We start from the raw sequence: 23,394 nt of genomic DNA, 5'->3' as shown, positions 1-23,394 counted from the left end.
CAACCTTAAAAGGGGAATGAAGATCAAATAGAAAAATACAAAATGGCAATATGTTCAGAAAACCAAAACAAATTAGATGGAACACAAATCACTTTTATCTGCTGTTGAGCTTAAAGGGAAGTTGATTTTTTTATTTTTTTTTGGTGTAGCAGTATAAGACTTTTGCTTCCTGCACAGTAACTTGTAAGCCTGGCTGTTCCATGCACAGTACCTTCTATTTTGTGTTTTAGAGTTGTAATAGTACTAAAATCTGGCTTAATGTTTGACTTCAGTATAGGTGAGAGGCTTCAATCAGTTGTGAAATTCAGCTGCCTCATATTCAGTATTAGCAAGCTCCTGTTATTAGTTAAATGTTGCTATTTCCTTCCTACACAGTAAGCTCTTCAGAGATGTACAAGAAAATCCACACCTGCCCTCCAGGTAAACTGCGCTCTTAAATGAGTTCTGATGCTTTGGTACTTCTGAGCTGTCAAACAGCTCAGGACAGAGCACCATGCTGCAATCAGTGCTGGGCACTACCTCACCCAGTGGCCTTCTGCTGAGCCAGTGTCACTTCACCTGGCTTACCATCCATTCAGGAAGGGTGATTTCAATTACTGGGACCTGAAAGACTGACATGCAGGGGCTTTTCACTGAGTGAAAGGGAGTGGCCCCAGAGTCTGAATGTGGTCCTGCTTTTTATTTTCCTATTATCACAGAATTGTACTTAGGAAGAAAAAAATGAACATGGTACAGGAATCTGTCAGGAGAATAAAGACAATTTCTCTGTGACTGGCTAGACTTAGAGTTCATCTATCCTTCAGTTACTGTATTCTGGGATCACATTTCATCAGCTCATCTCAATTCAGCAAGCCATTTAAGTATGTACTTAAGCTTAAGTCAGGAGTTCAGGCTTCAGTTGTATTCTGGAGTGCTTAAAGTACGGTTGACAGAAATAGGATTCATGTGCAGAGGTGGCATTTCTGTGTATTTTAATCACATTTGTCATCTATGTATGTAGGTATGTATGTTCATACATATGGGTCCCCAGGTCAAAATATCACTCAAAAGTTTAGCTGCCACCTCAGCTGAGGCCTGTACTTTTAACTCTTTAATTCAATATTAACTCCTTCAGAGTTAATTACTCCAAGATTTCTCCTTTCCTCATTCTTTTTTTCATGTTTGTTTTTAACATTAAATTGTTACCTCTTTCTTTCTTAGCTCTTTCCAAATGCATTCTGTTTATGAAGAGGAAATTTTTCCATGTGCTTTCATTAATTTTGACCTACTGTTACTTCAAGTTGACTTCTCTAATGAGACAATCCATCCGATGGACCTCAGTAGCATTAACTGTTCTCTTCATTAACACCTTTAACTGCAGGTGTTCCGGGTAGGTGTGCCAGTCTGAGGTATTGAATTACCTGTCAGTTCTCAACTATTTGGTTCACATAGCTCTTAATCAGAATTACTGTCTTCTTTCAAAGACTGGGTAATGCACTTGGAATTATAGGATCTGTGCTCCTGGCTGTTGAGTTTCATTATCTAATGGCCGCATCTTGCTTCAAGGTGGTCCAGTTCAACTGTGAGTGGTTCTACTGTTCCTGTTCCTGTTCAAGCTCTTCCTGCTTCTCAACCACTCAACCAGCAAGAGCTGGTGAGACCCTAGAGCTTCAGCGCAAGCACTGTGACCTTTCCATGCTGTGTCTCTTCATCTGTACCATTACTAGAGGCACGAGCCTCTAGGAGGCTATACTATATGTGTGCAACATGAGAGGTGACTTAAGAAGCCTGCCTAGAGATACAAGCTTACGAAAGGTGGACAGTTGGAAATATTATTATCATCTGTTTTACAGACGGGAATTTGAATTGATTTGTGTATGATTACACTGTCTCTTGCAGAGACAGAAAAACCCTCTGTTTTTCTCTCAGATTAATATTTAATAAAGTGACTAACAATATTAATTTAATATAACCAACAGTCCTGGCTACCATTTGCAGTGCTGGTGATTTTCCAGGATAAACATTACTTCTCCTACAGGCTGACACTCCCTTCAGCTAGCCATTCTGCCTAGGCTGCTGAAAACCTGGTAGTTATGAGCTGTTCTTGGCTTTACTTACCTAGGCTGTTGGTGGACTTCTGGCACTGATGAGAGTACAATATTGCATTACCAATCTGCTGGGCACTCTAGTTCCTTCAGCCTTTCAGCTTTGATTAACAGGAGTAATTAATCGTACAACTGATGAGGCTTGTGGTGACTAAGCCTGCAGCAGTTAGGGGAGCAGCATGTAGATGCTGGGGAGCCAACTGTGAAGAAAGAAAGAGAACAGAAGAAAGAAGCCATGTCCAAAAGGACTTTTGTTCCTTTGAAGTGACCTTTCAGAGCAGGTTCTTTACTTTTTCATTTCCTTTATTTTGTTCTTTTTCCTATTTGTTCTGAAAAGAGTTGAGCCCTCCTTGTAAAGCAATTCATATGTAAAAAGTTTTCACATTGGGATTCTTCTGATAAGGTCTGCAGAGGGGACTTATTTACACTGACAGGTTGGCAGCCAGACAACTTCTCCATTTTCTAAATGAAAAGAAAGTAGCAGCAGGACATCTCCTACCCTCTGCCTTTCAGCACTGGAAGAGAACCAAAATCTGGCCAACAGCAGTCTGGGGAAGCCAGCTATTTAGAAGCTGCAGAAATACGTGGACACTGGGAATGTAATATACGGTTTGCTTGCTGTGAGAACCAACGCAGACAATTGACATTTGGGTTGGTGATTTTCTGGGATGGGGGATGGGAAGCTTGACCTAGCAGATGCAATTCATTTGCCCTTTTTTTTTTTTTTTTTTTTTTTAGCACAACAGTTCCAAATGTGAAATAATTTAAATGTATTTGTAATTCTTGGTTGTAAAAGAAAAGGCAAGCATAAAGACCAGATCATTTTCTCCACTGTTCAGTTTTATATTCTAGCATGTAACCACTGTGGGGTCACTTTCTCATTTCCTTCAAACATACTTGTGGAGAAAGACGATGAAGGTGCCTCAAAAGCCTAGCTCCCTCCCATATCTCTGTGGTATGAGTGTCAGGTTAAGAGCACTAAGGTGAGGAACCCTTAGTCCTGTGTTAGCAGTATGATGACTTCCTCCGTATTTATCCATATACAGTAACATACATGTGCTATGTATTTTAATCCAGGACACATTTGCAGCCGTATCAGGGCAACAGAAGAAAGTAATCTCTTTATTCCTGCCTTTGCCCTCAGTTAGTCTGTCAAGCACCAGTAAAATTACTTTGTAAGCTACTACCTAGGTACAGGATATAACATACTGAAAAAGAGCATGCACCTTTAGCTGCCATGGGTGACATCCCATGTTGAATGCTTTAGCATATGGAAGCCTCTGAAGTAAGACCCACTTCTGCCTGGATGAGTTTTAAGTGTGATTTTTAGCTGCCATTAAACTTGGTATTCCTCTTAATGATGTTAGAGCATTGAGAAGTTACTTGGTTATGGAATCATTAGCTGCATTGCAAAATGTTCTCGAAGTGGAAAAAGTTTTAGTGTGGAGATGATAACTGCCATCGTTGCTTGTATATGTACCTAATTCAACTTTATCTTCCAGTCATTCATGGGTAGAATACTGCTGATGCTACTTGCAAATATGTCGCTGCTTCTTATCTGCATACTTGACTGTTTGTACACTTGTCTTAATGGCCAAGGTCTCTGTTGAATCTAGATCTCTTGCCACTGCCCTGCTTTCCTGCTCAGCACACGCACCTGGCAGTTCTGCTCCACTCCTTGCTATTGCAGGTCTTTGTGAGATCTCACATTCTTGAAAGATGGAGAGCTGATACCTGTGGTGTTTGTGTGGTCTTAAAAATCAGATAAATGAGTAAAGTGCCCTGTAGAAGGTCACAAGTTACTTCTTGTTTGCCCAAATGGCACTGAAGACTAGTAGCAGTAAAAATAACTAATACCCATGTCCAAGCGCAGTGTTTCTGTGGTGCCAGTAAAAGCTGGCACTTTAATTTTGCAGATTTAGCTAGATTAATGGCCTGTTGCCTTTCACTCAATCTTTATTAAATATACTGGTGTGCATTTTATAAACATGTTTTATAGTAGTTCCAGTAATGGTAAAGTAAGTTTGTTTTCCATAAAACAGAAAGGAAAGCTGTTTACTGTCTTCTGTATAGTTTCTAGGTTATTTATCTTGAGAGAAGTGAATGTCAGACATATGCCCATATGCCTAGCCCATATGCCTAAAACAGTACCATTTTCGACCGAATTAATTTATAGTGCCTAAACAACCTCGCACTGGTGATACCCACAACATGAGCTCACCTGCCTAACGCAAGCAGATCACAAATGTGTCTAACGGTTCAGGTGAACATTTCTCAGAGGGGACACGTGTCATGATGAGTTCATGCTGCTAAATTGGATCCATACATGGGTGTAAATCCCTGTGGGAAAACATGACCTGGGATCTTATCTGGTCCAATTGCCAGTTTTCTCTTTTTTAGGTGATAATAAACTGAGCATTATAAATATGATTGACATCTGAGACCCAGTAAATAGTGCCTACAACAGCTTTCACACCACCTCTGAAGGAAACAGAAGGAAGGTCCTTTCAGTATTGGAGAGGGAGGTTTTGGTCAAGGCAACTGGAGAGGGAAGACTGAAAACTTGAAGATCAGTGTTTCTGTAACAATTTTACATTAGGAAAACAGTGATGCTGCAAGCTACAAGAAAAAAGCAATTGCTAGGAAAAAAAAAGAGATATGGTATCTTTAAGGCCTATAGTAAAGTTATCAGATTAAAAAGTCAAGTATTGCTGCATAAGTCCTTATTATCCAGTGTCAAGCTCAATAGTGAGTGAATCACTGCATAAGAGATGATGAACTACTTAAACTTTGACTAATGCTCTAGGAATAATAAAGTTTATGAGAATTTTATGTACAGAAGTTTTTTTAGAGCAATATCACTGCGGTTTTTTAAAAGATGTTATTAAAGGAAGCTAACACACTCATCACAATCCTTTTTTTCTTTAAATATGACTCTTGTGGTTAGAGCTAACTGTGTCCCTCTAAAGAGCAGCTAAGCTGTAGTAGTAGCTTGTCTATAAATTACAGAAGTTCATTGAAATTGCACCTTGATGCTCAGGCTGGTGGTTAACAAGGTACATTGGAGGTGAAACAGTAAGGGATAGCAATATTTGGGAGTATTTCTGCCTCATATTGGAGTGCTAGATATGGAGACGGACAAGAAACAGCTTAGTCTGGCGGTCTAAGATGCTCGTCTGGTGGATGAGACACAAGAGCTGCCTTGCTTGTCAAAGGAGGAGGAATTAAACATGCATACTGTTTATGAGAAAAGGATACTGTGAGTAGCTGAGTCATTTGACCCCTGCTGGCTGGAAACTTTATCATTTTAATTGATTTTTGAAAAGAGCCCTGAATTGCTGTCAAGTGTCAGAGAAGAGAGGATCAGCTGCATAGCAGTGAGGGGAGGAAAGAGGGATACGGGAAGAAGTGGCAGCTGGCAGCCCTGGCAGAGTAAAGTGCATGAAGTATGGTCTGTCTCTGCGTTCTACTTCTGGGCTGCACCAACTGTGTTACAGGAACGAGTGCTATTGCAGGAGGACAGAAAAGGACCAGATGTGAAGGCACCCTCAGCATTATGTGTGTGGAGAGCTCCCTGAGCAGTAACATGCCTGTGCTAACCCATATGTGCATGCACACAGAAGTATATACGCACTCATTCCTCCCTGTCTGCCAGCTGCAGCTACTCAGATGAACACCAGCCAAGAGAAGAAACAGCTCTGTTACAGCTAGTCTTGAGAGGAAAAGACAAAAGCATAAACTAAATGATTCCAAGCCAAGAGTTGAGACTTAGAATTACAGAAATACTGAAATTGAAGCAGGTTGTGCTTGTTTTCTTTGGGTGAGTAACTGTGTCCCTATTGCTCTTATTTGTGTGTGTACACATATAGCATGTAGAGGATCAAACAAGTAATCACATCATATGGGGCATAATCTGCAGTTGCCATTAATACCAACTAGTGCTCAGCATAATTCCTGCTATCTTTTGTGGGAGGGCAAAACAATCTGTTCTGGTACTATATTAGAGGTGACTAGGACGAAAATAAATCTTTGCATGAAACCATGTGCATATGCAGTATGAACCAGGCCAGGAGGTATTCATTGCTTTTAGACCTCTGAATGAGAAGCTTGGTGGCTGCTTTCCCCTTTCAGGAGCAAGGGGAGATTCTGCTTTTCTTGTAGAAGCTGGATGCTGCTGGCCCTGCATTTTTTTTCTGACTGAGGAAGGTAATTTTGCCACAGTTGTGAGCATGACCTTAAGGACATGCCTGCTCCTGACCCAGAAGGAAAAATGTCTGGCTCCAGGCTGGTGTCACTCGCTGAGGGGAGGCATGGTGGAAGGTGCTAGTCTGAATTGCATCAGGCTGACTGCAACAGCAGCCATGTGAATATAGGATACATTGGTATTTGAATCTAGTAATTGAAATAGGTTGGAAAAGCAAAAGTAAAGTTGCAGTGGGCATGCAGGGCAAAAAGTACAAAGAGGGGAAGTGGTATGAACAGGAAAATGAAGGAAAGTGTATAATCATTTTGAGGGATATTTTGCATTTGAATTCTTGAATTTCCCAGAATGCAAATCAAACCAACACTTGGAAACATCAGTGTGTGTGTTTCCAGCTCACAAAATACTCTGATTGAAAGAGCTGTTAAAGGCCTGTTGGTATCAAACCCTCTTTCCAGAAAGTGTCTTTTCTAATTCTAATAAATCTTAATTATTTACCTATCACTGTATTTGCAGTAAGTAAGGTTATATATGATATCACAGAGTAAGATGATAACAAATAATACTGTGACTGATGCCCTTCCTGCCCAGGCAGAGCCATCCACATTAGCCCTTTACTCTGACATAGGACTGCACATTTCAAGGCAGGTTTGAAGCAGGAGCTGAGAATGTACAGCCACATCTCAGAATATACTCATTGTGCCTAGTGATTATTTGCAATATTATTTTATTTCATATTTGTTTATTTTGATACCTCATAGGGGAAGCTTATGCTCTTTTTTAAATCAAAGTTTCTCTATTTAGTCTTTGTTTTATTAAAAAAGGATCATGTGATAAAAATAGTATTCCAACTATTAGGTTGATGGTACCATGAATCAATCAGTTCACATTGCTTCTCCTAAAAGTATGTAAATAATAAAACCATGAAAAATTAATTAACTAAAAAAAAGTGAAATCTCAAACTTGTAAAACAAATATTTTTAATGCAGAAATTTTTATATTTTCTCCTCACTGGAGTTGTCATTGAATTTTCATTAAAATTCTCATTTTGTCTAAGCAAATTTTATTGCTTTTTTGACTGGTGAAATTTATGCAGAAGTCTGAATCCCAGGAATATTTTTTTCAACTTTCCTTATTTGCAAATTATATAAACTGGTAGGTAATTCTAAATGCAATAATTTATTTTGAAGCAGGATTTTTTTTTTAGAGAAGATGTGTAAGACAGATCACAGCAGACATGAATAGTTACTATGGATCTGGGGCTGAAAAATAGAAAGAGAGTTTGTCAGGAGTGCTCTGTAGTCTTTTGCTGTCACAACATGAGAAAGAACTGATGGTTTCTATTTTTGAACTAAAAATGGCTTGTTACTAATTCCTGTCTAGAAATCAAAGCCATATAAATCATATGTCTGAAACTAAATTGAATTGTAATTAATCCCATAAACAGGCCTAATCACCCCATTGGTGTTGTCTTCTAGCTCACTTAGGGGTGGCAAAGGTCTTTTATGATCCATATTGCCAGGCTGAAATGACTGAAGATATGTGTGTGTGTGTTATTGCTTATGCATGGGAGATGATTAAAAGCATAATGATAAGCTGATCCATTCCATGAGACTGTGAAAGGCTTTTTGTGGTTTTCCATGAAAGTCTGGAGAGCAAGAGAGAGAAACAGAACAGGAGAATGAAATAAAAAGAAGGGATTTTTGAACTCCTACTAGTGCACTTGAGACTGCAACTAGCTACAGCACTTGCTTGGGGATTGATAGAGATCTCATGATCAGCCTATAAATCTCAGGGGCTCACAAGTTTATACTTCCTACATAAGCCTAATGTGACTGCCAGCAAAGTACGCCTTATTATGCAGGTATTGCATGTATGGTTTTAACAGGTGAATGCATATGTCCAAGCACAATAGTTATGTCTAAATGCTACTTTCATTTTCTTCCTTTGCCATCTGTCTGGCATGCTGAATTTTATGCCATCAAATATTAATTGCCTCTTGGGAGTTTCTCACTAGAAGAGCTCAGCTTGGTGCTTGCAACTAGAAACTGACAACTGTGTGAACATCCCAAAGGATTTAATTCACTTGGGCTGCCCTGCATAAATTTCCCCTGAAACCTGTGCTCACGTTGCACAGCTTGTCTTACTGTTGGAGGGCTGAGCCTTCACAGCAGGAATATGTTTTACAGTTTATAGATCTGCTGTAGAGGATGTGAGCTGGAGATACCCAGTGCTGCTTCCACACCACAGAGAGCCCAAACTCTCTGCTGTTGTGCGCTTCATGTGCACTACCACACTGGACAAAGCAGGTGTAACTCATCCTTATCCAGGTTGCACTCACTGGGCACAAGACAGCAGAAAATCAAGGTCATAATTTAAAAAAAATCTGGCTATGTATTTAAGTATCACAGAATGGGGAAAGGTACTTGATGTTCAGAGGGGGCTTCATTCTTGTGTGCTGGGGTTGCAGAACCCTTGGCTTTCTCATCTATAGTTCAGGGATCAGTGGCAGGTACTACCTCTTTTTCCCATCAAATTCATGTTTAGGTTCATCATCTGTGAATTGGCTTCCATTAAAAAAAAGGTAAAAAATCCATCCAGTTTATCTTTAAAACCAGTGGGTTTTATTGATGCTAGATGCCACCCAGTGTTTTATGAGAATTATTATATTAACTGAATTTCCTGAAAGCTTATTATTTCACTTCTCTCACAGTCTGGGGCTGTTTTACTGTTACTAACAATTTCATACTTATCCATCATGGCCTTTATGATGAAGTACACTGAGGTAACATCTCTTCTCTGAGAAGGTTGTACAGCCTGCTCAGGCTTTCTGACTGCCTCACCTTTTGTGGTATACCTTCATTCTGCCTGTGCTGATGAGGTTTCTGAGAGGTGGGATTGCCAACGTGACCCCTACTCTGGGGATGGTTTCCTTCCCCTGAAGTATTGTTCCGATGCATTGTTCAGCATTGGATGCATCAATACAACACTCTCACATATAAAATACCAAAATGCTCTCTCTTTCTGTGCTTTGCAGCCTTCAGTGCTCTGTCACTTCCCAGCAGCTTGTGCTAGGAAGGTGCATTGACTCCCTTTTCTCATGCGCTGAACAATTGTTGCATGACTGAACTGCCCCCGGGCTTCAGCTGTGGAATAGGAGAAAGGGAGAAAAATGATGACTCTCTCTCAACTGGATTGATTAAATTATCAAAGAATGTCAGTAGTGTTTGAGTCAGATACATATGCTTGAGAGCATAGGATGATGCACTCCTGGACAAAATGATAGGTGGCAGAATAGTAAAGGTTTTGTTGGTGTAACTAACCAGCTGGATGTGCAAGGAGGCATCCTGTTGTTGTAATACATGGTTGTAATTCACACATTAATGGTTGGATACCTCATCAGTTGATGGGATTTCTGCTTGGCTGTTAATTGCACATGATGCAAGTTTCTCCTATTCTAAGCCTGCTGCTTCACATTATAGAGCTTTATGTTGCAGTTATCAGGCAGAATATCTTCCTAACACATTAGTATTTCTTATCCTAAAAAAGGACTTGGGCATATTTCTAAATAGGTGTAAGGTCTTCTTAATGTTGCAGAAAGGCTACAGTGTCAGTTGCTGTTAAAGCACAGGCAACATGGCAAGATAAATGACAGTGACGTATTCAGCATTTTTCTTATAAATCAGAATGCCTGTAAAGGAAATACTTGCCTAGAATAAGGTTGCTTATTCTGAGTATCACTTCTTTTTTATTCCTGGAGATTTTTTGAGCTTTGTGGCAATCAGCTTGGACCAGGAGAGGAGCGGTCACTCCTCACAGCTGGTCTGTCAAGTCTGCATACCTCTCAGTAGTGTTTTCAGATAGATGTTGAGTCGGTGAGGAGGAGTGTGCCCTGCTGAGCACTATATGACTCAGTACCACATGTTACCAGAGAGTTTACAGAAAGTGACAGTTTCAGAGATGACAAGTACCAAGTGCTGATTGTTTTAGAAGGGATCTTAATACATCATTGCAATCTACTTGCATTTATCCTGAAGCCAAAATGGGGGTGTTGACCACTTCTTTCAGTGGCTGCCTCCCTCACTGATCTCTTCGTGCCCTCCCAGGACTCAAAGCTCTACGGGAACTGGACCCGAGTGGGCACCAAACTGCCCCTGCTTATGTGCTGGTTCCAGATTCTGCCTCTAGCACCAGCTCATCCTAAAACCACACTTGGCTTTTCCAAGAGATTCACAGTTCAGCTTCACACTGGCTGAATTAATGGAGTTTCTCTATTACACTAATGCAGTGAGTAGTAAGTGTCACGTTCATCTTTCACTGATTAAGTAGCAGCACAGTGGCATTAGCTTTCCTGCTACGTGATACCTGAGGATCCATACTATACTGCTTTATTGTGTATATTTGACGAGATCCTGGATTTCTCTATCATACTTTTATTGACTATCGCCTTCTACCATGGAAAGATAAGGCATGTTAAATTAATTACGTTTTCAGTACCTTAAGCATGTGCACAACCTCCAGTCATCAGTAGCACTAGATGCGTATTTCAGGTTATACACCTACTGAATATCTCCCAGTTTGTACATCTCACTGCAGGTAATTTTTGCCAGACTTTTAGGGGACTGCAGACCTCCAGCATGGTAGCATAGCATCTAACTGCTTACTAGTCCCACTCTCAATCTCCTCATTATTTCAGTTGCACAGCTACAATAATCAGATTCTATATTTTTCAGGCTTCATAAACTAGCTTAAGACTACACTAAGCAGGGACACAAAATTTCCTTTATTTATAGATCTTGGTTGTCACTTTGTACGGCAGTCTTTATTTTGCTCAAAAATGAGACCAGGTGAGGTTCAATCCCTGCTACGAAGCTGATTTGACCGATTTACTGAAGCTAAGCTGGTACAAACTGAGCATTTAATTAACTTTTAATGTTCTATGTAGAGCAAAACAATGTCTGAACTGCATTGGATCATCTTGCATAGCTCTCTACCTTTCTGGGTACAAGTGCACTTATGGGCTAGTCCTGACAACTGTGCTTGTGAAAACCGCAAAAATACAGGAAGATGTAGTACTGACAAGGAAAATGTACTACTGACCGTACATGTACTAGAGGTGCTTCATAAACCTGTAAGCTGTCTTGTTACAGTTTGAATCATGGAGAAAATGTGTTGTAACATTCAGAAATGCTACGGATGTGACTTCATTGTAAGGTTTTTCTAGCCCAGTTCTGCCAGCTCAGGAGGAGAGAAGTGCATGCCCTATGGGTACCCTGAATGGAGGGCTGCTCTTCAGCATTCCTGTTGTCTTCCAGATTGCTTGCTCTGTTATGTAGATACATGGATGTGTAATGCTGTTTATCTGATAATGACATTGCTACATTTCCAAAGATCACATTGAGACCCCGTTGTTTTAGGTACACAACAGGTATGCAACGAAATACCACCTGTTCCAAAAACTTGTCATCCAAAAAAAATAACTGGCCTGATTTCTATCTTAACTGTCATTCTGGGTGACTCATTCAGGATTATGTGATAACGAATCCCCAGCATCTTCAGCAGAATTGCCTATAAATGTCAACTTGACCCCGTACCTTTATGATGCCTTGTTCCTATTAATTAGCATAGTTTTGTGATTTTTTTTTTTATGCTTTTAGTGACATACGTCAGTTGTATTTGCAAAGGATATAAACAGGGAGGGGGATTAAGTACTTTTGATTATTATAGATGCAACACTGAGATTTCTGGTGTGCGTGACTCTGATAGTATCATGAAATAGGCAAATTATTGAATACACCAGCTCTGAGTGTTACTTGAAGCCACTCTGTTTCATGTATTTCTATGTGCTCATGCCTGCATTTTCTCCTTTCTTTACTGGGTTCATTCATGCCTTTTGGAATTACTGCCATGCATAAAACAAGGTGCTCATGCTGTGGCCAACAATGAAGGAGCCACAATGGGTTGGTGTGTCTTACATGCTTCTCTTGAGCCTCTGCAGCTGGTCACCTTGGAGACAAGTGTCCTGGGCAGGCCCCACAATTGCTTTAATCAAGCGGCAGCTCCCACATTTTCTGCTTCATGTGTTATTAGTGGCATTTCTTGAATAATCTGTGGTTGTTCCAGACTGAGGCTTTTACTATAAGCCATGATGGCAACATGTTCCCAAAACTTGTATATTCCTCAAGGGATAATATTTAATTTGGAAGTTTATCAAGCCTTATTCCAGTTCACCAACAGCGGTGTGAGGAAAGTCCCAGAAGGGGAATCACTCTGCTAGTTTTTTCCCATGGCTGCTACCACAAATAGATACTCCGAGAGGACTTAGCACATATTTGCAGCCTCTTAACACAGAAGAATAGGAAATCCCTCTAGAGATCATGAAGCGTCTGTAAAGCTATAATGATTTTGAGCCAGCCAGCCCTCATCTATTTTGAACTCTTTGGCTCTCCTCTTGGCCCTGGGCAATGATGTGAAATAATGCTGGGTATTAGGATTTTATGTATTATTGGTTAACACTGTTGACTCCAGAAGTTTTAATTCTGCCAGCAGTGCTTCTTTAGCATCAGCTTCCCATCTTATTCTACTTAAAACAGCCCTTTTAAATGTTAGTTTAGTTGTTGCTAAGCTAACAGAAATCGTCACAGTATTGGAGTGCTTGTGTGTGCCTTTAGGGCTCATAACACAAAATACAACACTCCCATTTTCATTTATTCACCAGTAGCCTCTTTCCTCTTAATAGTTCTGTCCTCTTAGTCATCAGCAGACAGATTTCTTTATTAGATATCTTTAGGTTTCATAGCTTGTAAAAGGCAGGTTCTCCTTCATGTTTACTGCATGTTGCGTACAGTCCTTGCTCATATGTCAGCACCTGCTACTAGGTAGTTGGTGAGTCCCAGAACTGGTGTCACCTGATCTCTTAGGAATTTATGTCTCTTATTGAATGAGCTGGTGCCTAAGAATATGCAGAGTCCAGGCTCTGGTATCTAACTGGGTTTACCGTCAAGCTTATACTTAGTGTCAGTGATGTTAGGTTTTCTTTCTTCTGTTCAGTCACCTATTCACAGTAAACCTTAGGAGCAAATATCTTTGCACTCTATCAGATTAGTTTTAAATTGGATCAATATGTTCAAACATTACTGATGGAAAGCAGAGAAAGATACACGCTCCTTAATTTACTTATTCTCTTCTTACTTTTTTCTAAAGGCAAGGCTAGAAATTCAGTTTCAGCTGGATCTGCTTGATCTCTGGGTGGTTAATAGTAACAACAATCTGCATCATGGGGTGGGGTTTTTTGTTGTTGTTTTATTTGAGGGGTTTTGTGGGGTTGTTTTTTTTTTGGTTGGTTGTTTTTTGGTTTGTTTTCACTGTCTCAGGCAAATCTTGTGCTTTGGGAAATAAACTGTATAGGGATCAGAAGTAATAATTCATTGTTCATATCTGTATGGTGGGGGAAAAAATGTCACAGAGTGAGTAGGTGCCTAAACCAACTTTAGTTGTAATCAGTTGATGAAAGGGAAAAGAAAAGCTCATGGACCCTAACTTATTCCTTGGCCTTAAACAATGAATATTATTTCTTTAAGATTATTTGATTTTAGGTAAGTCTTGTGAATATGATTAACATGCTCAAGATTATCCAGCAGGATAAAATATTCATGCAAATTTCAGATTTATAAATGATGTGCAGAGATACATACGGATTTATTTAATTTCACTTAATACCCTGATAAATTTGAAAATGAGATTTTTTTTCTTCTCAAAATCTTTCTTTGCAGTGCTGTAAGTAGCTTCATAGCAGATAAAATAGGATAAACAATGAAAAAAAGGGTCTAACTGCGGAGTTCATGGAGTAAAACGATAGGTTTATTTTAGAACAGCAGAGAATATTGTTTCTTTTGGAAGGACTAACCTATAACGATGATCTCTTCCAACTACTTGTTTTGAAGTAGTTGTGCATGAAAGGGAGCCAGATTGAATCCCAAAAGCTGACAGACTACAGTATTAGCTCAAGAGGCAACTTAAATCTGACAGTACGTAGATCAGAAATTAATTTTGAAAATTTAATGCATGAAGACAAAAGGACGTAGTTGAATCTCAGACTCAAGGGAAGACTTTGGCTTCTCAGTGTGGTCCTGTCCTGCATTACGGAGGTGTAAGTGCTTCTCCCAGGACACAATCTGCCATTTCAGGAAAGGTGTTTGCCTAAATTTAGGCTGGGAGATAACTTAAATGAAAACTGTACAAGAAATATCAGTGGTTTTTATCTTGGCATTTTAAAGGGCTGGGAGTTTAGATGTCTGGTTTTCAAAATAGTGTTGTTCAGAGCTTTCTTCAGGTTTCTAACAGTACTTGTCATCGTCTGTTTCTCGCAGTAATCTCTGGCAGTAATATACAGCGCTGTGTCTGCCACCAAAGGAAAAACTGTATGTAATCAAGTGAACAGCCAGGTAGAGAGAAACTGAGGCATCAACAAAATCACTGACTACTTTATTGTTTTAGTTTTAGTTGCAATTTACTCATAAAAGTAAATTGTATGACCAGTAATCTCATGAAATAAGAAGACGTCTGAAGGTTATCAGATCTTACCACAGAGCTTAGGCTGGATCAAAATCAAGGCACGAGAAATTAATCCTTTCATGCTATTTGAAAATGCACGTTCAAGTTCCTAGATCTGACTTCAGCTATTATGATTTACATCCAGAATCGAGCCAGATTCATCTGCAAAATCTCTAAAAGGAATTAAGAAGTCTAAATACCTCAGATAAGCTTGTGATTTAGTAACTGGAAAGCATGTCCTGTTAATGGTCTAAGCATATTATAGAAAGGAGGAGGCTCAAAATTACAAAAGTAGCAGACAGAGGGGTTATAAGCCTTACCTTCAATTTGTGCTACTCCTGTGGTAATCTGGAGATCAGAGGTTATATAAAATACCTTTTTCCAGAATGCCAGCCAAATAAATGTTAGTAGGATAACTCCTAAATTGAAAGGGGTTAGTTTTAGATTAGATACAAGGAAGAAGTTCTTTACTGTGAGGGTGGTGAGACACTGGCTCAGGTTGACCAGAAAAGTTGTGGCTGCCCCATCCCTGGCAGTGTTCAGGTCCAGGTTGGATGGGGCTTTGAGCAACCTGGTCTAGTGGAAGGTATCTCTGCCCATAGCAGGAGGTTGGAACTGGATGATCTTTAAGGTCCTTTCCAAACCAAATCATTCTGTGATTCTGTGATAGGTAGACGTTCAAACACTATGGAGTTGAAACAGACAAGAGTAAGAACCCCTTCAAAACTGAAAAATTCTGTTGATTGAGACTGTTAAATAAGATTTACTTCCTAGAAAGTTGAAAATACATTGCCATGACATAGCTCACCACCAGTGAGGTGTGTAGCCAGCTCACATCCTGTGAGTTGTCCTTGTGTGGGTCCACTGTTACTCAGTTCTCACCTCCTACAGGACTAACATTAATTTGGTCACAGATCACTCAGGACATGGTATGAAAACTGATCTGAAAACCCAGAGCCTTTGTTTCCGGTCAGTTGTTTGCTCTGGCTCACTGTGCAGCCCCAAAAACAACAATGCTGGCGAAGGACAAGCAGCAGGACCACATGGCCAGCAGCTGGAAGGCACTTGGCAGCAGTGACTCTGAACTGTTTGCAGCATGTCTGTGGGTTGCACAGTTTTCCCACCACAGGAGAGGAAGCAGAAAGGAGGTCTGGTTAAGATCAGGTTGGATAAAATCAGATGTTTTGAGGAGGCAGAAGGAGCTGAGTTTATCTAGTCTAGCCAAAGATTTACTGAAAACATGGTATAGAGCAAAAGCAGTGCAGCCTATAAGCAGTCATTCATAAGGTGAACACAGTATATTCAGGTGTTTTGTGAAGCCAGACTGGAGGAGCGTTCCTGTAGGAGAATATTTTCTCTATTGCATAAATAATTAAACAGTGATGTTGTTTTGCCTTTAGGCAACAGTATTACCATAAAGTATTTATCAGTAATACAAGCAGATATGAGGAAATAAGAAGGGTCAGAAGGTTTGGGCCAGAAGATTTCTAGTCACACAGAAGAGGGACAGGTCTCTTGAGCTTTGTGGAGAGCTGAAAGCTTTCTATCACAGGTTTTAAGTCCCCTGAACCAGAAACTTGGCCAAGCAGGAGATAAGCAAAGTTTTCTGTTTCTGCCATGGGAGCCTCTTGGCATAGTAATACAGAGAAGATTTTTGTTACCCCTACATGTTATTGCCCCATTTGACTGCCTCCTTCTGCTTCTCCTGTGCAGGGTCTGGAGGACTACAAAGTCTGTAGAGAAGCAACACTGGTACTGGTGTAGTTCTGTGTCTGCAAAGTTTGCTACAATGGGTGAAAATGGAAAAGAAACAATTATCGTATAATTGTGTTTTGTAACTGAGTTTCAAAGGAAATGATAATAAGTAAATTCTGGTATAATTTTAATCTTCTGTGAGACTATTGCTTCTTTACCATGTAGCACTTGACTTTAGCACTTCTATTGGTAGGGGAAGGACCAGTGTGCCCAGCAGCCCTCCCTCTCCTCGCTGCCTTCCCCTAGCAAAACTCGTGCACACATTTAGATCTCTTCATCCAAGCTCTGTAAAACAGAAGGAAAGCACAGCTCCTTTAATGATCTGGATCTAAATAGCAAGTTGTTGTCTGAATGAAAAGAGAGAGACTGCAGGGGCTGAAAGAGAAGCAATATGCTTATTTTCAGGTCTATCAGTGCTATTATTCTGCCTGTATCCCAAGCCCATACACAAAAAATTGGGAATATGCTGTCTTAATAGCTGTTGTTGGGTTTTTTTATTGTACCTCTGCAGCTGTGCAGGTGAATGTGAAAAGGGTTTTTCACATTTATATATGTATTTCTGGTAGGCACTGCACAGCCAAAGCCTCTTTTAATTTTCTCTCTAATTTATTTTTAATTTTGTAACCCCCCAAGGGTAAATCCTTATTATATGATGTAGAACCATCTCTTCTATAAAGCAGCTTATTTGTTGATTTCTAATTTCAGCCAGCTGAGGCAAAGCTGTAGCTTTCTTCCAAACACTGAGAGCTCCTCTGTATATATAACTGTCAAGTGTGTCTTGGTGCAAAATCAGTAAAAAATGTAAAAACCTGAACCTATCCTTCTAGAAAGGGCAAAGAGGGGGATTCATATTTCTCTGTGTTAACAGCATGCTAGATTTCTGAATCTTAAAATATTCTTAATACGCAATTTGCTTTTAAATCTGCATTACATTTGGTTTAGACTGAATAGGAAGGCTTATATTTTCAAAAGCTTGAGAAGTTAGGGGTTTGTTTTTTGAAGGGGATATCCACCAAAAGATAGCAGTGTCTGAAGATGGTAATACTCTGTGCACTCATATAAATGCATGTTCACCGACATTAGTATGTGCTTTGGCTCCCTGGAAATGTTTTCTTTAAGCTAACCTGCACACTTTATGGTTTGATATTTGTTTATATGACTGGCTGGTAGCCTTACTCAGAGTCCTATTGAGATAATAACAAAAACACATGATCTGATGTAATCCATCTTCCCTTTGCATTTAGTGGGAGTGGTATTTATTTTCAAAATGCTGGTTATCTTGTCCTAAACAATTAATCTGAAAGATGTTAGGAGAAAAAAGGTTTAAAAATGCCTTACCAGCTATTTCAGGTGTAGGCATCTGCATTCAGTCCATTTGGCCTACGATGCTTACAACTCAGACGACTTGCGTAGTTAGTTTGCTTTGAGTTGTCATCAAAGGAAATAAAAAACCACCACAAACAACAGATTGTCTCTTTTTGTTTTGTTCTTAATTAAGTGTGATTTTTTTCCCCCACTTTGTTTTTATGCAAAGGTGATGTTTCTATTCAGGATGTAGACTTTTGAATAAAGCTCTTGATTCCTGTTTTTTATTTTAGTCTTCGCAAGTTAAGTCAAGGCTTTCCCCTTGTCTAGGTATGACCAGCAGGTTGAAGGAGGTGATCCTGCCCCTCTACTCTGCTCTCGTGAGACCTCACTTGGAGTATTGTGTGCAGTTCTGGTGTTCTCAACATAAAAAGGGCATGGAACTGTTGGAACAAGTCCAGAGGAGGGCCACGAGGATGATCAGGGGCTGGAGCACCTCCCGTATGAAGACAGGCTGAGAAGGCTGGGGCTGTTCATCTTGGAGAAGAGAAGGGTGCGTGGAGACCTCATAGCAGCCTTCCAGTATCTGAAGGGGGCCTACAAGGATGCCTGCATAAATCTATTTTGGCATTGCTTTTTGCTCTGCCCAGCCTTCTCAGCTGAAACTGATCTTCTGCAGTTTGGAATATCTCAGAGCTGTTAATCAAAGATAAAATAGTGCTTGCCAAATATTTTTCTTCTGTCATTAGCAAAGAATGGATGGAGAAAGCAAAAGAGAGAACCCCATACATCAGTTAAAATTGTGGATTTCGTTTCCATCTCTGGAAACTCTGGCTTTACTTGCTAGCCAGAGGTCATGGCCGTACATTTGTTTTTAAAGCAAACTTGTTTGGCCACGTCTGAGCCGTACAGTGATCTGTGGTTGGAAACTGAAGCTGGAGAAAGATAGTGCTAACAAACCAAAGGCACCAAAAGAGTCCTTGATGTATGTCAATAGTCCTTGCTCAGGCAACCTAATGTCTGTACATTTCTTGAGCTTGCTGTTACTTTCTGCTTTGTAGGTACCCCCAAGATCCTACTGTAACAAAATCAGGTAGGATTTTCACTACTGAGATAGAGACTAGAGTTTGATGTCTGAAATCTTTTAAACTTTCTCTTTACAATTAAAAAAAAAATTCCTCTGAAATGTTGACCATGTTATTAGATTGAACTGCTGGTTTCCAGTTGGTGTTTTAAAGGTGTTATCTGTGCAGCATTAAAATTAGAGATATAGTTTCAGTACCTCAAAAGGATCTGTGTGGTTTACACTGGTTTTAGTAGGAATTAGGACATCCAATCTCAAATGCTTTTTTGAAAATACCTCCCTAAATGTGTCAAGACAAAAGATCTAAAATATTTCTGCATGCTCAAATCATCATAAAAAATATGTAAATGCAGCCATAATTAATATCCAAAGGGTGGAATTTTCTTTTTCATGAGTTCTGCTGTAAGTTGGTGGTAACAGTAAAGTTTGTTATGGTTGAATGCACCGACTTCTTATTTAGGGTCTTAAATAGCCCGCTCACCACATTATTTCTGCTATTTCTCTGCTGCTTATTGAGAAAGAAAGAGAGAGGGGAGGGAAGGAAGGAAAGCTTTTTAGCATTTACGGTTTTGCACTCAGTGTCATTCTCACTTTAACAAATAATTAGGTTGTTGCCTAATAATATCCCACTGGAAGCGTATTTGTGTAAGCACCTGTTAATGAACAAACATCAAATGATTCGGATTTTCTGTTTAGGTAAATCCTAATTCAAGTCACTCAGTGGGGCCAAGATTTAACATGTAAGATTTCTGAATCAGCTTCTGAAGTAATTACCTATTTTTCTACATCTTACAAGTTCTGAGATACTCCTGTACTATAGGGAGCCTGCCGTTTCTAGTAGTATGGAAGCTCCTATATCACCAGGTCTGTTTGAACCAGAGAGCAAACACTCTTGTGATGAAGGAAAATGATGAGAGAGAATTGAGAAGCCTGAGTAAGTTTTAGTGGCAATTGACAATAACGTTCCTTTTCTTCTTCACCATTAGTTTTGATGATCCCAGGAGCTTAGAACGGCTGCAGCAACATGAACAAATCTGAAAATAGTGGGTTTTTTTTTAAACTTAAAGATGGTTCAAATTCCATTTCTGATACTTCGGCGGTACAGGTCAGCCCTACTTGGATTCCTGTTTAGGCTCCAGTTGTACTGCATTCAGCCACAGTTGGTATGTCCAACCCCTTTCCCAGTGGGGTCTCATCATGTCTGGAGCTTACTGTAATGCAAATAAGTAACAGTCTGCCCACCCTCACTAATGAGCTGGTTTCTTTTGAACAGAGAACAGTAATAATTCCTAGCATGAGGAATGCTTTGACCTTTTGAAGGTTGCAGGTTTGATCTGCAGGCTGTATTGTACTGTCAGTCTTCATGGTGGAAATTAAGTACTTGGGTGATTGACATGGCCCCCATAGAACGTAGCACACATGCCTCCCTCAGAAATCGATCCTGGTAGCAGAACAATCTGTCACGGAGAATCTGTCTCAGTACAACCTTTCTCTAAACAAGTCTGATAGTTTGAACCTCTCGGATCAAAACCATCCTTGGAACATGGTTATTGTCCTAGAGGATAATAACCATCTTTGGAACAGGATCTGTAATCTGACCAAAGGTGATGCTGTAATATTCCATCATATTTGCAAATACTACAATCTGCCACTCTGGAAAAACCCTCCTGTGTCATGTGTGATACAGCATTCGTCAGTGTGTATGGAAAGTATAAATGTATGTAATAATTTGCTCTATTCTTTAGCATTTCATATGTGTATATATAAAACTAAGAACATATTTACAGTAATCCCAAACTGCACTTGTTTTTCCCAGTGTTGTTTACATCTTAAGTGAAGAGTCAGTCTGACCCTCATGTATTACTTCACCAAGCTGGCTTTTTTAATGTCTGCAAGACAAATAGGGCATGTTAGTCTTCACGTCCTTGCAGTATCTCTTTGTTTATGGTGCTATTGAAATGCATATTGTAAATGCAAGAGATGTGCTAGATAACTTTTCTTGACAGGCGGATATTTTGTGCATTGAAACCTAACTCTTACATAATTCTTCTTGTTTCTTACCACAGGAGAAGAAAACTTGCTGGCAATTTTGAAAAGGAGATGGTGGAAGTACATGATTCTGGGAATAATAGATATAGAAGCCAATTACTTGGTAGTCAAAGCTTATCAATACACCACTCTTACTAGTGTACAGGTAAGAACTCAAAGGATTCTCCCTTTTGAGGTAAGATAATAAGGTCACTGGTGCAGTGTCCATTTGCTGTGGTGCACTAACAGTTAGTTACTATGTCTTCTGTATACCTTTTAATGCTGTTTTATAAAACACATTTTTTAATATTGGACCATTTTTATTACTCAGTGTTTTCCAAACTGTACAAAAACATACTGGCTTTCATTTTATTTTCCTGTGCTAAACTATTAATGATCACATTTTTAGCATTATCTACTTAATTTGGTCCTTTAAGGAAATATTTTCATATGGGCTGGAATGTTTTTCTCACTTTATATTGTACTTGAGGAAAATATAATGACTTCTTTTAGGATTCCGTAATTAGATCTGAGTGCAAATGTTGTGTGGTGGGTTGACCCTGAGTAGAAGCCAGGTGCCCACCAGAGCTGCTCTGTCACTCCTCCCCTGGACAGGAGAGAGAGAGTGTCATGAAAGACTTGAGATAAGGACAAGGAGAGATTACTCACCAGTTACCGTCAAGTGCAAAACAAACTCATCTTAGGGAAATCAGCTCAATTTGTTACCAATCAAATCAGAGAAGGGCAATGAGAAACAAACCGAAATCTTAAAAACACCTTTCCCTCACCCCTCTTTTCTTCCTGGGCTCAACTTCACTCCCAAATTCTCCTCTCTACCAGTGGCACAGGGGTACAGGGAATGAGGGCTGTGGTCACACATCTCTGCTGCTCCTTCCTCCTTGTGGTAAGGACTCCTCCCACTCTTCCGCTGCTCCAGGATGGGGTCCCTCCCACAGGAGACATTCCTCCATGAAATTCTCCAACGTGAGCCTTTCCCACAGGCTGCAGTTCTTCGTGAGCTGCTGCAGTTCTTCGTGAGCTGCTCCAGTGTGGGTCCCTTCCATGGGTGCAGTCCTTCAGGAACAGGCTGCTCCAACGTGGATTCCATTGAGGGGTCAAACTTGCTCCAGTATGGGCTTCTCTCTCCACAGGGCCACAGGTTCTGCCAGGAGCCTGCTCCAGCGTGGGCTTCCGATGGGGTCACAGCCTCCTTCAGGCATCTCCCTGCTCTGGCGTGGGGTCCTCCATGGGCTGCAGGTAGAGACCTGCTTCACCATGGACCTCCATGGGCTGCAGGGGCACAGCTGCCTCACCATGGGCTGCACCACAGGCTGCAGGGGAATTTCTGCTCTGGCATCTCGAGCACTTCCTGCCCTCCTGCACTGACCTTGGGGTCTGCAGGGCTGTTTCTCTTGCATATTCTTACTCTGGGTGCAATTCCTGTTGCATGGTAGCTATTGCCTCTTCTTAACTGTGTTATCCCAGAGGCGCTACCACCATTGCTGATGGGCTTGGCCTTGGCCGGTGGTGGGTCCATCTTAGAGCTGTCTGGCATTGGCTTTGATGGACACAGGGGGAGGCTTCTAGCAGCTTCTCACAGAAGCCAACCTGTAGCCCCCCCCCCCCAAACCCTTGCCATGCAAACCCAATTCAGGCTTTTAGAAATCCATAATTATATCTGAGTGCAAAAATTGTCATTAAGTAAAATGAATGTAGTTATGATGAAGAATTCTTACTTTAATGCTACGTGTTAGGTGGTTTATGTTATATAACAGCTTAACTTCAGCTGTCAAAAAGTGTACTCTCCCTTAAAAAATTATACATGCAGTGAACCAAAGCTAGGGTAGCGATTTCTGCAAAGATCCAACCTGTATATTTTAAATACAAACACAAAAGAATCAGGCTTCTTCCAATTTAAGCAGAGAAGTGAATAATAGAGACATTTTCAAGAGCCTGGAAAATGTCTGCCTTGGGAAAACATTGCATACTTCATTGCTACTTGTTGTAAAGCAAACCTACTCCCTTTTTACATTGTCTCTACATAGCTAGGCAGCACTGCATCGTGTTCAGTTTATTTTACACCCTATTTTCCTGAAGTTTGTATTAGAGCGAGTAAAACAGAGAAGCATCAGTCAGTGTTCTGCAGAAACAAAGCTAATTTAGGTTTTTATCACTTCCATAGCTGAAATGTGATACTGGAAAATATTGAGCTTGTTTAGCTGAATAAGAAGCAAAAATAAAAGAAAAGTATGAATTCAAGGAATCTGAGTATGAGGTTTATGCTAAATATTCACAAATGCTTCTGCCATCAGAATGTTGTTTTGAGAATTCTGATATGTGCCCAGACAATGTAATATTGCTTTTTAACACTTTTTCAAATCAGA

General features: G+C 40.1%; 1 protein-coding gene across 1 annotated transcript in view; it reads left to right on the top strand.

Annotated features, from left to right (window-relative positions):
* Positions 1 to 23,394, top strand: part of SLC35F1 (solute carrier family 35 member F1) — a 237,409-nt gene that overhangs the window by 167,332 nt on the left and 46,683 nt on the right. Inside the window, exon 3 of the mRNA XM_057423596.1 lies at positions 21,049 to 21,176. Coding sequence (XP_057279579.1) covers positions 21,049 to 21,176 — 128 coding nt within the window. The remainder of the gene's footprint in view (positions 1 to 21,048; positions 21,177 to 23,394) is intronic.

Source organism: Pezoporus wallicus, unplaced genomic scaffold, assembly GCF_028554395.1.
Source record: "Pezoporus wallicus isolate ANWC-B61680 ecotype Strahan unplaced genomic scaffold, APGP_CSIRO_Pwel_v1 contig_8806, whole genome shotgun sequence".
In the NCBI taxonomy this organism is placed as follows: Eukaryota; Metazoa; Chordata; class Aves; order Psittaciformes; family Psittacidae; genus Pezoporus; species Pezoporus wallicus.
This window is presented reverse-complemented; position numbering and strand designations above follow the sequence as displayed.